General features: G+C 38.8%; 1 protein-coding gene across 1 annotated transcript; it reads right to left on the bottom strand.

Moving 5' to 3' along the window:
- On the bottom strand, positions 1 to 14,687 carry LOC140529758 (flavin-containing monooxygenase 1-like). Its single transcript, XM_072648663.1, has 8 exons — positions 14,339 to 14,687; positions 13,399 to 13,587; positions 12,855 to 13,017; positions 4,859 to 5,001; positions 4,296 to 4,495; positions 2,727 to 3,082; positions 1,748 to 1,820; positions 1 to 737 (listed from the first exon to the last, which is right to left on the bottom strand). The coding sequence occupies exons 1-8, from the start codon at positions 14,468 to 14,470 to the stop codon at positions 398 to 400; spliced, it is 1,596 nt and encodes a 531-aa protein (XP_072504764.1). The 5' UTR covers positions 14,471 to 14,687; the 3' UTR covers positions 1 to 397.
- Between the last annotated feature and the right edge of the window lie 2,089 nt (positions 14,688 to 16,776).

Genomic DNA, 16,776 nt, shown 5'->3' on the forward strand with positions numbered 1-16,776 from the left:
ACTCAGATTGGTATCTCCTCTGAAACTATCACAATCAGATTTTATTCCACTGGCATTAGATGCAGATAATAAAGATGAAAACAATTGCCATAATGATAGTTCACATTTAGATAGTGTTTGAAGGTTTGCAGAAAACGTTCCTCCCCATAGGTTGGTAGAATATGGAGGTCACAATACAGCTGGAGAGGGACAAGGATGGGAAAAGTACACACTGGACACTATTGGCCAATAGGGTTGCTGTAGAGTTTCTAGAGTGCATTTGGATTCCAGGTGGGAAGAATAAGGCCTCAAATTAGTTATCCTGGGAAAGACCCACAGGAGTGAAGGCTCTGACTTGATGGAGGATCTAGGAAGTTACTCTACTACCCTGTGCATTTTTTTCCTAAGGCTTCAGTTATTAGAGAATAAGAAATAAAGCCACAAGTAGAACCAAAAAGCTGAAGACTTTGAGTAGGTAGAAAAAAGTATCCGGTGGCTCTTGTAAAACTCGAGTTTTTGTTGGCTTGATTGTCCAGTCCCACTGGGTCAGAATGGCATTCCTGGCTCCATCCCACTTTCCTGGGCCAGTCAGACGGTACTGGTATGAGGTAAGGGGGCCAAAGTAAACCTTAAAAGCCAGTAGTGGGTCCTTCAGGAGCAGAGATAATAAGTTGGGTTTTGCATTGATGAAGGACAAGAGCTCATCTATGTATGTAATACAATCTGTTTGCAAAACCTGATCAAAATATAAACCAAACCTTTGTGAGGAAGAGGAGAAAAAAAGGGTCATTTTATTGTGGGTAAAACTGAAATTCTCCTCCTAAAATTCAGCATCACAACCATGATTTCTCTTTCATTCTAACGTGTACTAATGTTTTCTAGTCTTAAAATACTTCCATTTCTGATTATAAAGTGAACTCTTTTTAAAAACACTACTCCCCTAGGGCTGGGCTATTCTAATTGGTAAGAGTCAAACTTTGTCTTGCCAGCCCCATGCTTCAATGTAGCTTTCTCAGTATCCTTCCTGCTACTGTTGTAATTTCTTAACCAAAACTCCAGAAATGCCCTGGAAGAGACAGGCCACTTGGGTATGGAACAGCCACCGTGGGACCAAGCTATCCAGATTGGCGTACTATATCTAGCTGACCCTGGACCAAAACATGATGTTAACTTCCTTGACATCCCTCCTGCTGTGATATATTCTGAAATTCTAGGTCCAAGGGAGTCAGTATGGTATAGTGGATAAAGAACTGTCTTTAAATTCAAGATAGCCTTGCTTAAAAGTTCAGCCTCTGACAGGCTATGTGGTCCTGAGAAAATCCCTTAACCTTTCAATTCCTACACAACTCTCTAAGACCATAAAGTTTCAGGGAAGGTGCTGAACTGCTTTGGTTGAAGGAGTTCCATAACCTTGGAGCTGTTAATGCTGATTAAATTACAGGAAAAGTCTTTATCCCTATTCTCAAGTCCTTAGTTCTTTGACAGGGTAGATAGCGATGATCTAGTGTCCTCATTGCCATGATATGCCGGATCCCTTCATTTCCTTTTTCACCTGCAACTCCTAATAAAGGTTGCTCTAGAACTTTTCCTTAGTTCTTTATGCTCCCTTTTCCTTCTGCTTGAAATTCACTTCTTTTTTGCCATCTCTGGTTAGGACACCCATCATTGACCCTTTAGGGAAATGTTTTACTCTAAATATGGAAAAACTTTGCAAGTTCTAGTTGTAAATTAAATGAGTATATGCAATTAATTCAGGGACATAGCCTACCCAGTAGCTTTATTTGCTTTCTTTGTGTTAATGTCTTCTCTCATGGCCTCTGGTGCTGGTAGTTTATTCAAGCCTATAAGATAAAATTCAAGATTTCCTTTAGGCATCTATTAGAACTCTTGACAAACCATATGAAATACCATGATTTATAAATAGTGAGGACAAAAACACCCTGACAGGCTAGAACATTGGGACAAATCTCCTAAGTCCTACAACTGGGTTGAAAAATCAACTTTGCAAGTACAAAGTGAAGAAAATATAACTTGAAGCAAATTAGGTGGAAAAATAAGAACTTCCAATTTCACTTATTCAAATGTTTACTTATGAGATTTGTCCCAATGTCCTGGCCTGTCAGGGTGTTTTTGGTTTGGTTCACAATCCAGTGTGCTGTCAGTCCCTTCTCACTTTTGTCTCATTGGAACATTTGAGCATGCTATCCAAGTCATTGAGACCTTCATCCAAGTCACTGAGAAAAATAATAATGAAGGAGAGAGATCTGAGGGCACTACATTAACAACCTGTTCTATTCTGACATCAACATTTTAATCAGAAGTTATAAATCTACCTAACTCTCATATCAACCAGTTTGACTAAAATATTTTCACTAAGTCATCATTTTTGTGTCTTAATTAGGCATTGATTGTGAAATTAAAAATTAATTTCACAAAAATAGCTGATTGACTGGGTTATACAGGTAGATAGGCGCAGCCAGTGTTATGTAGTCTCTACCTTCTTGTCATTCAGAGACACAATGTACATCACCACTACTTTTTGACTCAGTCAATAGTAATATAAATCCAGCTTTTACAGTTTCTGTCTATTTTAAATTGGAACTGATGAGTTATGAAGATATCCAGTCCTTAAAATCAATCAGTCATCATTTCAACTTAGACAAAGTTTGGGAACCACCTTGCCCTCCAACCAACTTTGCTTTTTGCCCTCTTGTTCCTTTGCCCATTCATGTTTTCCACCTACATACCCTTTAGGACTCGTGTGACCCATCGGGCTTGTACTTCTGCTGTGCAAACCAAAGATCCTGAAGGCTTGATGAGGCCAATGACAGCCAGAGCTGGTTTTTCCAGATGTGCAGGGAATACATACTTATACAAAGAGGCTTGATTATTTTCAACTTTCACTATAGAATCATCGAGGAAAGGGAAAGCACAAGTATATCCTGTGGCCAAGACAATTATATCAATAGGCTCTTCTTCTGGAGTATTCTTAAACATCACAGAGCTTTCCTTTACTTTCTCCACACTAGGTTTGATCAACACCTTCCCAGTAATTATGCATCCTGGGAGCTCACCATTCAGTATAGGTTCTCTTACAGAAGTCCTAAATCAAAGCAGAGAAGGAAGAGGTTCCTCAATGAATAATATGCTTCGTTTATGCTCTGATCATCCTCTGATTCTGCCTTTGGTTCTGGAATTCTCCCCTTTCAATGAATATGAGGTATCAGACTTGAGAGAATGAAGTTGTGTAGGGAAGAATTTATAAATTTTTGATAATGACTTCTTGCTTATAGGCTACTGCCTAACCAATATTCAAACAGAGTGAGGACACCCAGGAGGTGGAGCTTTAGGTTTCTGCCTACCCTTCAGCAATCTTGTGTTTTTTCCCCAAATTTCAGTGCTTTCTGATTAGTTCTATCTACCTTCTGACACCAAATGTTCTGAGGGTAACTGGAGATATTCCCACAGCACTCTTCTTCTGAAGTTGTATACAGTTTTTTCATATGTATATGTATATATATGTATATGTATGTATATATAGATATGTGTGTATATATATAAAATTTCTCATCTATACATATATACTGCTCCCCCCACATATACACACTTACATATATCTTTCTATGCTTATTTACATGCATGTTTTCTCCATTGATAAGTCTCTTTTGAGTGTTGGGATTGCTTCATTTTTGTCTTCATATCCTCAGAAATTGTATATCACCAATGCCTGGGGTATAGTAGATGTTTAATAAATGCCAATTAACTTGTGTCTTTCCCTCCCTTCCTTTTCCAGCTGCACTCACCCCCTTCTCCATCTTTTCACCCCAGAAGATGAGCCTTGTAGATGAAAATTTTCTCTCCTCAAATTACACATGGAGTTTTGCTTAACCATTCCTATGTATTTATCTTATTCTGGCCTTTATATGCAATTGTGTAGATGCCCTCTATAAGACTAAGCATCTTGAGAGGCTAATGTCACAGCTCTCTGTTTCCACAGTACTTTTTACACATTAGGTCCTTATTATTTGTTTGGTGAACTGAACTGAGATTATCTTGCTGAAGATGTATCTTGTAGTCATTAAGGAGACTGCAAATGGAAACTATAGGATGCAATTTTTCCTTACCAATGGAACAAAAGCCCACAGATCTATCTCTTGCTCAAACTGAATCTTGAATGTGGCTCTCTACTTTTCCTTTCCAAATTAAAAAAAATAAACATATCTTTTAGTAGCAGCAGCAACCCAGTTTTGCAAAAGTTACTGAGAAATTTGGAGTCCCTCTTCTCTGAGAGCACAAAACAGAAACTGATAAATTACCTGTTTTCTGGAATCAAACCATAGTTTGCATGATCAAACCAACTGTTTGCTGTTTTGCCAAATAGCCAGTTTATAACAGAAGTTGGGAGGGAATTTCTTAATGTGCTTTGAAATCGAGAAGTGAACACCATATACCAAGGATACCCATGGTCAAGAAATCGATTTATCAGCCATGCACCTCCAGTGGTGCTGAGCAACACCTAGAAGCAAAAAGACAGATTGTTTAGCATTTACTTAATAGGGTTGCTATAAACATCACAAGAGTTAATGTTTGTAAATGTTTTTACAAAACTTAAAGCACTTTTAAAATACCAGTTATTATTAATCTTATTCAAAGTACTTTGTAAACCTGATCATGATGAGCACCTTTCTTTCCTTCCATCTCTCCCTCCCTCCTTTCCTTCCTTCCTACCTCTGTTCTTCTCTAAAGAAATAATAAATTCAGAATTTACAGTGAAATTGACCAATAATGAAAGGGGGGCTACATTTTTAAAAGGCTATTCAGCATATCAGCACATTTTATATTACATTTTAATTATAGAGAGTAACCTCCAAGTCCATACCTTTTTAGCCACGTGACTGGCCTCCACAGCAATATCTGCGCCAGAATTCCCCATGCCAATCACAAGAACTCTCTTATCCTTGAGCAGATCTGAATGCTTGTACTCCCTGCTGTGAAAGTACTTACCTTTAAAAGTGTTGATACCTACAAAGGAAAACAAAAGAGGAAATGAGGGACCTGACAAGCTCTGTGAATACAACCTATCATCCAGGCAATAACATTGATTTGGGATGTGTAAAAACAAGCAAAGTGGGATTTTTGTTTTCTTTTCGGAGTTCAGTTTCCCAGACTCAGGCTCACTGAAAACATCTGAAGTATTTATCTCCTGATAGTTCACAGCTGTGCATACCTACTGCCTCTGAGCCAATCAGGAGCCGAGTCTTTATATGTATGTATATGTGTATATGTGTATGTATATATGTATATGTATGTATGTGTGTGTATAAATATATATATAAATATACATATGCAAATATATATATATGGAGGTTAGTTTTTTTTGTTTTGTTTTTTTTTACTTTAGGGGCTCGCTTATGAGAAGGACCTTGTGATTCCCTGGTCGTGACTCTGAGTAGCGGTATGTTCAGAGCCCCCCACTCCGCACTGTTCAGATGTAAAGGCTCTCTCCAACCACGGATGCGTGCTAAGTGTATAGCAATGTTGCTTTGATTCAGGCAGTAGGGCCTATCTGTTGGTATTTATTTCTCTGCTTATATTTTCTCTGACGTTCAAGGTGCTGATTTTCCCCATAAACTAGGGGATGTAATTGAAAAAGATTGTTGACCCTTTAGACAGCTCTCTTTCCTAGGAAAGCATATCTAAGAACAGTGGTAGTAGCCATCCTGAGTGTGCCAGGATGCTTGCCATTACAGGGTGATATTATGCTTCACTTAAAAGACACTATTATGTGAAGGGCCACCATACAGGAGAGGGATTAAATTAGTCAGTTTGGCATAGGTAAGGATGAGGACTACTCACTAGAAGTTGTAAAGGGTTAAATGACTTGCTCAGAGTCACACAGCTACTAAGAATCTGAAGCTAGATTGGAATTCAGATCTTCCTGACTCCAGTCCCTACACTGAGCTGCTAAGACCTGCACAGCCCTCCCTCACTCAAAACAAAGTCAAGTGCAAGTCATGTCATCATTTCTTTGATGGCATGGTCTTCTTTGGCAACGAAGGATGAACACACACAAGACAGAAGTCACTAGTCCTCCTTTTGTTCTTGAACCTGGGTTGATCTGCAGGGCAACCAGGAGTTTTTGGGGGGAGACTCATGGAAACTCATTACTCCACCCCCATATGGATCCTCTGTGGAAGTGTTGTTTAAAAATGGCTTGAGGTGATATAGATTGAGAATTTGACTAGAGTTAAAAGGAATTTCAAACACCAAATCAAGTAGTTTATTAGGGTCAAGAATTTTGGGTGTCTGCTGGAGATATCAGAGAAAAGAAAAAACAAAAACCCTTATTCCCAGGTTGAAGGTTTTGCCTATTTTTTCTTTACTACTTTTTGGGCTAGATGACATTATCATGCAAATAGGCCAGGAGGGTCAAAAGGATTTTAGTGCTCTGAGGCCTCTCAACTGAGAGGCAACTGAGAGCTAAAGACTAGAAGATGGCAGCCCCAGTATTCAGATTGAAAGAGACTACACAATGTTGAGTGGACAGGAGGGACTTATAGTAAGCTGAGAGACAATGCCCAGTAGAGGTGATGGAATTCAGTGCCTAGAAGGGAGTGGAGCTGCGATGCAATGGTGCCCCACAAAAGCAGCAGAGCAGCACAATAGTATCACCAAAGGATGGTAACAACTCTATTGTATTAGAGGACACTTACTAACTGTGTGACCCTGGGCAAGTCACTTAACCCTGTTTACAGTTTCTTCAACTATAAAACAGAAGGAAAACGGCAAGCCATTCTTGCATTTCTGCCAAGGAAACCCAGATGGGGTCATGGAGAGTAGGACTTGACAGAAAAATGACTGAGCAATAGCAACCACAGAATTGAAGTGCTGAGTTGCTGCAGTGGCATGGGTACCCCACATCCATGTGTTCAGGCCATATTTGTTTTCCACATTTCTCTATTCATGCACATTCTTTGACCGCACAGGTTTCTCTACTTGTGTGTCTCCATATATTCCCTGGTCATATGTTTTCTCTGTATGTATGCACTCCCTCTGTTCATTGCTGGTATCCCTTTGGGTGGGATGGGTTATTGGGATATTTTATCATCCCTTAATTTGGTTAAATATAGTTTCCTCTAAGCCAATATATCCTTTTTGGTTGACAATATAAACACAAAAGTTGTTGCTTGTGAACTATGGTTTTGACTGAGTACAGAGTCATAACATCTTTCAAAACTGGTGTAACTTTCTGGAGACCCACATTTGGTCAGGAGGTTGGGTGTTATATTCAATTTATAGAATGTTTTCATTGAGCTAAAATCTCTCTGAAAGTCCCTTGTGCTTGTAAGTTCTCATTAAATGGCTATCTCTTTCCCTCCTCACTGAATGAATTTTCCTAGTTTGATCAATGGGATTCATCCAGCCAAGAATTACATTGTTCACTGCTTAAAGATATTGATAACTAGTGATTGGAATAGAGAGAATGTTGATTATACCCTGAAATAGCTATTTGCAGGTAAAGGACTTAATAAATAATCCCCTCTTTTTTGCATCAGTAACATGAGACTGTCAAGTCACAGAGGGGTTGCAATCTCTTGTCTTCAAACTATCATATCATAGGATGCTTGCTAAGAAGGAGACGTAGAGCTAGAAGACATCAGAGGGTATCTAGTTCAGCTCTTATTTTAAGGAGGAAACAGAGATCCAGGGAGGTCAAGTGATGCCTCAGGACATATAAGAGTTAAGTGTCAGATGTGGGCATTGAACTCAGGATCTCTGATCCTGGAGCCAGTGTACTCCCTTTTTTAGATTAGATAGGTAGATGTATAGATAGCTAGCTAGATGAATGGATAGAAGGATGCTTGATAGGTAGATAGAAGGGCACGTGGATAGACAGATCACTTAATAAGTGCTTACTATGTCCCAGGGACTGTGCTAACACTGGGTTTATAAGTATAAACAACAACTAAGAAGACTGTCTCTATTTTCTAGATTTCCTGTTAATGGGAGAAAAATCAACACATGCACATACACAAACATTTCCTTACCCAAATAAGCATAGAAAAATATTCACCATGTTCAATGGAGTCCACTTTTAATGAATATCATGCTTTTTTCTTCCATGCCAACCCATACAGTGAAGCCAATCTGATGTTGAATGTATTTATCACAGCAAAATGAATTTGAATTGTAAATTATTCTCTTCATTGAAAAAATAAATTAGTATCTCCTATTGCATAATGCTAGGCACTGGAGGTATACAAAAATTTAAGACAAAAAAGATATGAAAGACATTTTATCTCCTGGAAAGAACATATAATTTAGTAGGAGAGATGAAACACTTGCAAAGGTCTCAGTTGAAATGATCCTATACTTTCACTGCTTGTGAAAGACATCATGGCAGAATGGAAAATACAGTGGATTTAGTGTCAGGACTGACTTAGGTTCAAATGCTACTTATGACCCTGTCAAGTTGTAGGACCACAGAGAAGTCACTCAATCTCTTGTAGTGTTGGTTTCTTCATCTATAAATCACATATAATAATGGTGCTGTGCCTACAGGAAATTGAGGATCTGAGGATAGAATAATACCTTCAATCACCTTGAAGCATTATGAGGACAGCCATGTGGCAAATACATGGCGATGGGCAGCTGCCTCATGATGCTGCCCTGCCTGTTTCTGGATGATTACAAGTGCTGGCTCAGCACCGTAGGATTTGAGGGCTTTGGGATAATGGAGCTATCCTCCCACTGGATCCTTAACTGCATGATGGTGGCAAGGGTGCTATATTAATTTAATAAGGAGAGACATCTTCCAGCTTGCTCTCTTTCTTATTGTCACTGGAACAAATAGTTCTCCCTGCCTAGGCTTCACACAAAAGGTTGGAGAGGAGTAACTTGCCCTTTCCCCAACCCCAACAGAAATAAATGCATTATAATCACATGACAGTTAAAGCACATGTGTGCTTAGCAACTCACTCCCTCCTCAAGCTCCAGCATAACATCATAAAGAGCTAAAGAGTGAGAGAAAAAAAAACTTGCCTTCTTTTTAGGTAATCATCCTTCCCTAGAACTCAATTTGGTCTATGTTCACCTGGCTCCAGTGTAAGAGTCTCATTAATGGAGAAAGAGACAATGCCTAGCCCCTTGGACAATAAGTGTTAAACATAAACAGATGTTGGCTGTTACTATTCATAACTGGCAAGAAAATGGACCATAGACAGTAAATTTATTGGTATGGTGTTTACTCATAGAGACATTGATTCAAGTCAGGGTTTATTTGGAGACTGCCTAAAACTCATTCTTAAACCTACTGGATTTCTGTATGAGGCCCTTCATCCAGTATCACCTTTAGGATAATAAGAGATTATTATTTAGTTTCAGTTGGATTAATGATATGGGGTGGTTATCTTGTTTTCTGGGTGAAATCATCTGATAATATGGATAGCATAGCTTGGTTTATTTGATACCAATGGTCAATGGATCATGAAGCACCAAACCAAAAAGGAATAGTTGTTGTAAAATAATTTCTGGAGCTGTTGTTACACAATCAGATATATTTATGCTATGTGGAAAATCAACCCTTCTCAGAAAATGTGATCAGCTGGCTGTATGCTGAGGGAAGGTGGTTAAGAATTGGAAATCAAAGGGATGCCCATCAATTGGAGAATGGCTAAAGAAGTTCTGGTATATGATTGCAATGAAATATTGTGGTATGAGAAATGACAAGCAGGATGATTTCAGAAAAACCTGGAAAGACTTACATGAACTGATGTAATATGTAGAGAACAGAACTAGGAAAACGCTGGGCACAGTAATAGCCATGTTGTTCATTGAAGAACCGTGAATGATTTAGCTATTTTCAGCAACATAATGATCCAAGAAAATCCCAAAGTGCTAATGATAAAACATACTTTCTGCTGCTAGAGAAAGAACTGATATTTGTTTGAATACAGACTGAAGCATGCAGTTATCCCTTTCTTTCATTCTTTTCCTTTCACTCAATTCTTGTGCAAAATGATTAATATGGAAACGTTTTATGATTGCATATGCATAACCTATATCTGCTTGCTTATCATCTTAGGGAGGAACAGGGGAGAGGTAGAATTGGGAATTCAAAATTAAAAAAAAAGTCAAATGTTAAAAAAAAGTTTTTGTAACATGCTTTGTGGCTTTATCGAGGTCCTATTGTTATCTGACAAACTCATAGTCATAAGGGATTTGAAATAAAGCCCTTTTGTCAATCCTTTAGAATGTAGGATTAAGTAGATGGTTCTTGATTGATAATTAGTCCAAACTCATTTTCCAGATGAGGAAACTGTGACCCATAGAGATGAAATGATTTTATCCAGGGTCATATTGATATAAACTAGAAGATCCGAGATTCAATCCCAAGTCTTCTTACTTCAAATTCATTGCTCTCTCCTTCGCGATGCTTCTATTTCAACCAAATTATAATTCTAATTTACCAAAATGACCAACATATATGACTTTTGGTTTCATTTCCCAATATAATTAGGATAATGAGAGCTGCCCTATCTATCTTGTTTGGGGATAACATGAATTAATGAATGATAGGATGCCTAGAAAGAATGGCAATAATAAAGATATAAATCATACTTTCATATAATGCTTTAAGGCTGGCAAAGTGATTTGATAAAAGTGACTTTTAAAAGCATACATATGCACATTGTGCCATTAAAACACTAACACCCAAGTAGATGCTTATACCTTCAAACTTATCCCTTTTGTGAATTAACTAATTGTCCTAAGAATAAAGAATGACAGAATCACACATTACGTTCCAGTCACTGTGCTATCGAAATATACCTATTGATAGAAATATTTGTAGCATTTCCATTGATTAGGGAAATATTCATAACAATATTTTTGTGATATTAAAAAGAAAAAAATGGAGATGCCCAACAGAGGACTGAAGCAATAGTGCTATTTGAATGTAATGGAATACTATTGATTAAAAACATGAATATAAGGAATTCTGAGATGTTAAGGAAGACTTTGTATCTCCCATGTTCCCTGGGTCATAGGAGGCACCTAGAAAATGCTTTCTGAACAAACAAACTCATTCAGAGCAAAGAAAGTAGATGTAAAAGACGATATATAGAATGACCTCAATAATACAGAGGAAAATAGCATTGGAAGACATCAGAATTCAGATGAATGTCATGACCCATCTAAACCCCAGAGGACAGATGGTGAAATACTTTTCCTGCCTAGACAGGGTCTGGTTGATATAATTGTTTCTCTTTTTCACATTTCTCTGACTTTTCTACCATGCCCTAGGAAACTCTGAGACGTCTTTGACATTGCCACCATTCCACACATCAGGTACCTTCTTTGCCCTTCACCTTCTACCTTTCTAGCTCCCTTTTGTGCATTGTCATCCCCCTTTAGATTGTAAGCTCCCTGAAGGCAGGGACTGAATTGTTTTAAAATAAGCTATGGTATAAGATTATAATATATCCCTGGCACTTAGTACCATGTCTGGCACATAGTAGACACTTAGTAAATATTTACTGACTGATTGAAAAATGAGGATTCATGGGGGAAGGGGGTTACCAGGAAGTAACAGTGATCAATCGGTACGTAAATTAATCACCTACCATATGCCAGGTGGTGTGATAGGTTCTGAGGATAAAGGTAAAAATGAAACAGTCCCTCTTTTCAAGGATCTTATGCTCTTTAAGGGGAGATAACATGTACATATATAAGGATATACAAGGTTTCTAAAAAATAAGCACAAGGTAATTTGGAGGGAGATGACACTAGTAGATGCAAGAAATGAGCCAAACTTTGAAGGAAACTGGAGATTTAAAGAGGCAGAATTGAAAGTGAAGTTTGTTTTTAGACATAGGATACAACCCATGCAAAGATTCAGAGATGATAGATGGAATGTCTAGAATTAATGCATAAAACATTTGTGAAATGCTTCCTATGAGAGAAGCAGCATTGGGAATATAAATCTGAAAGACTGTCCTTCCTCCCAAGAAGCTCATGTTCTAATGGGAGAGAGACAATATGTATGGAAGATTTTAGCCACAAGACAGTGAAATCAGTCTTGTGTGAGACAGATTAGGAAAACAGTTTGGCTGGACCATTGTATGGTGAAGTGGAATAAGGTTAGAAAAGCTGATTGGAATTATGTTGTGAAGGACTTTAAATGATAGGAAATTTTATTATAGAGGGAACAGGAAGCAACTGGAATTCAGTGGCTAGAGGTCATATGGCCAGACCTATGCTTTGAGAATATCACTAAGGCAGTGATGTGGAAGACAGAGATGCTTCAGAAGGCTATTGTAGTAGGCTGGGAAAAGGTGAGGAGGATCTGAAATAGGGTGGTGGATGAATGAATGGAGAAGAGGGCAGAGATACAAGAGATGTTGAAGAGGAATGAAAGGATCCGGCAGCTGATTGGATATGTATGGTGAGGGAGAATTAGATATTGAGGAGGAGACAAATTGTTAACCTGGGTGACTGAAAGAAGTATGGCAGAAAGGTGGATGATAAAATGAGTTCTATTTTGGACATGTTGAATTAGAAATTCTTACAGTAATCCATTTTCAAATGTCCAATGGTAGTTTGTGATGTGGGATTGGAACTCAGGAGAAAGAAATACTAATAAAAGATATGTACTTCCATAAGTCATTCAAATAGAGATGCTAATTAAGCCCCTGACAGTTGATGAGGTCACCAAGAGACAGAGAATAAGAAAAGAGAGCCCATGACAGTGCTTTGGGGGCACACCTACAAGGCATACTACAATGAAATTTTTCTCAAAAAATCCAAAACCAAGACATATCAATAAGAAGAGAAATTAAAAAAAAAATAAAAGGACTTAGAAGATAGTACCATACCTGGCAAAGAATCTAGTGGCAAAAACGGGTCAGTGACAAAACCAGTGCAGACCATGGCAGCATCAAATATGGCTGACTCTTGCTTCCCTTCATGTTCAGTAGCTACCTCCCACTGGCCAGAGGTAGAGAAATCTGGACATTTTTTCACATTGCAGACAATAGTCTGAAAAAAAAATTCAGAGCAAGCAAATACCATTCTTCCCCACCACCTTCAAGGAGTCATGATATCCAAGCAACAAAAATAGAGATTCAGGAAATGTGGGTATAGGACTATGTTAGAAACCATAACTCTATCTGAATTAGACCCCATGGCCATTCATATCCATACATAGGTTTCTACATGTGGGTTATGTGGCATGAATACATATTTCCCTCCATAGGTTGATTAAAGAGGCCCCAGGGAATGAAGGAATCCTGCCAAGCAGCACAGATCTTTTCCAGTTTCTCAATCTTAAGCAGAGAACTTGAGTCTCAGGTAGGAAGCAACAAAAGAAGATATGTAGTAAGTACCTTTCTGCCAACCAAACCAGTCCTAGTGACATACCTTGAATTGAATACATTTTAGAAGGTTGAACTTGTTTGCATACATCTTGAGATACTCCAGAAATTGGGAATGTGGCACAAAGTTTGGAAAATCTTCTGGGAAAGGAAAGTCTGAGTAACAGGACATCTCTTTGCTGCTGTTAGTAACAAGAGATTTATAAATGCTTGCCCTGCCCTCTTCAACATATTCCTATAAAAACATGACAAAGAGGAAATTGTTATTATCCTTCAGGAATGAAAACTCTCAATCAGTCAATATTCAAAATGACATGGGGACAAATACTACCTTCTCAGTGGAATTTACCTATCTGTAACTGTGATGGAGAACACAGCTTGGGGAAAGGAAGGAAGAGTCAGGAAGGAAGGTGTAGGTTCGAATCCCACAAGTGACCCTGGGCAAGTAGTTTAATTTCTCAGTGCCTTAGGTAACTCTTTCTAAATCACAGAACTGACCTGCAGCAGAGAAAAACTCCTCTTTGGGAGTTCCCTATATTAATGAAATCTTAGATCAAGTTTAAAAAAAGAAAAGGGAAACCTCTGTGAGAGGATGAAATGCAGAATTCCTGGGTAAGTCACTTGATCTCCCTCAACCTCAATTTTCTTCTCTGTATAATGGGGATAATAATAGCATCTACCTCCACAGGGTTGTTGTGATGATCAAATGAGATTGACATATAAAGTGCTTTGTAAACCTTAGAGCACTACATAATTGCTAGCTGTTATTATTCTGTCCTAGCACCAATAGAAATCTCCCACTGGGTCAATCTCAAATGTTACAGAACAACATCATAGAAGAGAGGGAAAGGACCTTGGACATTATCTGAGTGAACCCTCTCCTGTTATAAATTGGGAAACTGAGGGCCAGAGAGGTAAAGTGACCTCACCTTGCCAGGTAGTTGCTGTCCAGCATACTCAAGAGGAGTTAAGGAAATATCACTTACTGTGAATTGCCATAGCCCTCCAATGTCAGCACTCCTTTCAAAGCAGGTGGGCTCCAGCCCCTCTTCCAAGCAGCATTTGATAGAGGTGAGACCACTCACACCAGCTCCAACAATTGCAACTCTCTTGACCATGGTGTCTTGTGTCAGGCAAGGATCAAGAAGAGTTTCTTCAGTTGTTCCTTCTGCTGAAACCTCTCCTCCTAGAGTAGATCCTTTGCACAAATAGGAATGCTCCACTCTGTCCTTGACTTTTCCAGCAAAGTAGGAAAAACTCTTATGGAGATTAAAAGATTTAACCAATTTGAATCATCTGCAACTGCTCTCTTTGTATGGGTCTGAGAAAATCATGCCATGGCCTTTGGTTTAATCCTATGTTTTCCCATTTTATGCTTCTCATCTGTAGCAGTGCCAATGTTAGGGTAATTCTGGAAGATAACAGCTTTGGGGAAAAGTACAGATTGGGTGTTAAAGTATGTGCAATGGTGAAACCTGAGATCATGGTACTCCCCACTCTCCTTCCTTGATTTATCAGTAGATTAAGGAATAGAAGGGACCTAGTAGAACATGTAGTGCTACATCTCACTTGGTAGGTGAGAACTGAAACCTAAGGAGTCAAGTCCAAGGTCACAAGACTGTTTGCTTTCAGAATGAGAACGATAGCTCCTGTCTCTTCCAAAATTATTACTTATCCCTTTCAAGAAATCACATTATCCTTCCTCCTTCATGCATCCCTTCTCACTTGACTATAGCCATCCCAAAGTTCCTACCTGCTGTGATATATGTGATGCTATTGCCATGCACTCCTGTGCAAATGCCAGTCCTACCTCGAGAGTACCACACTATCTCTATTACTTTAGGGATCTGTTGTTTTCACCAGTGGGAGAGGGACAGGGTACTGATGAGGCTTTATGGATAGACATGTTGATCACATGGGCACATCCCTAGGGATCTAGGACTGCTATTGTTGAATGGCACCATGATGGTCACATAGTTGGGCCAGGGACCAGAATGGTACAGTTAAAAGAATGCTAGATTTAAGTTCAGAATATTCCATTCTGAGTCTTGGCTCTACCAGTTGTAAGCTTTGGGACTTCGGATCAATAAGACTAGATGGTTTCTAAGCTCCTTTCCACGTCTAAATTTATGATTCTATGAGTCACCTAGCAGATATAACTAATAAATAAGGAAATTAGCAAAGGAATGCATCTCAAATCAATTCTTAATTGAGGATAAACAAAAGTCCCCACTTCTCAGACCATAGACTACAGATCTGACAGGATCAGCTTCCTTTTTCAGCATTATATCTGGTTGTTGTCCTTCATTCTTGAAAAAGACCAAAATAACATCATTATGATAAAGTTAACTTTCGATGTATTTGACTGGCTGATCAGACCAATACAAGCTTAGAATGCTCTACCATGGTAGTAGACAAATAGTCCATGTGAACATTTGGGGTGGATACTTTAAATATGCGCATCCTGTGTTTCCTTTGAGCTGTTTCAATTCTGCTTTGCTCATAGAGCACAGCCCTTTTCTGATGTAGGCGCTCCATGCTGAACGGTGCTGTGCCAATGTCTCCCATGCCACACAATCAATTCTTAAGTTCTTGAGAGAGAGACCTTGAGAATATCCTTATATCACTTCTGACCACCATGTGATGATCCCTTGCCCTGTGTGAATTCTCCATAAAAGAGTCCTTTTGGCAAGCGTACAATTTTCATTCAAACAACGTGGCCAGTCCATTGGAGCTGTGCCCTCTAAAGCATATTTTGAATGCTTGGCAGTTTAGTTAGAATACGAATCTCAGTGTCTGGTACCTTATCCTGCCAGGTGATCTTTAAAATCTTCCCAAGACAATTCAAATGGAAGTGATTCAGTTTCCTGGCATGGCACTGGTAGATTGTCCATGTCTCAAAGGCATGTAACAATGAGGTCACCACAACAGCTCTGTAGACCTTCAGTTTGGTAGTCAGTCAAATACCTCTTCTCTCCCACATTTTCCTTTGGAGCCTTCCAAACACTGAACTAGCTCTCGCAATGGATGCATCAACCTCATTATCAACAAGTACATCCTTGGAAAGGTAAGTGAACTTATCGACAGCATTCAAAACTTCTCCATTTGCTGTAACTGGTGGTTCCACATATGGTTGGCATGATGCTAGCTAATGGAGCACCTGGGTTTCCTTGGTGTTAATATCTAGGATTATTCAAATTACTTGGCACGGGGAGCTTTTATTCTGGTTTATTTTTCAAATTCTCCTTTTAGAGTAAGAAGAAAATGGGATAATGAAATAATAGAGGGAAAGAGAAAGGAAAACAGAGAAGGGAAGAATCATAAAGAAGGCACCAAAGGTTACCTAAAGGACTTCTGTACCTGAGGACCTATGCATGTACAGTAACATTTCTTCTTTTTGTCCAATGGGCTATTGCTTGTGCTA

This window comes from Notamacropus eugenii, chromosome 2 (assembly GCF_028372415.1).
Source record: "Notamacropus eugenii isolate mMacEug1 chromosome 2, mMacEug1.pri_v2, whole genome shotgun sequence".
NCBI classification, from domain to species: domain Eukaryota; kingdom Metazoa; phylum Chordata; class Mammalia; order Diprotodontia; family Macropodidae; genus Notamacropus; species Notamacropus eugenii.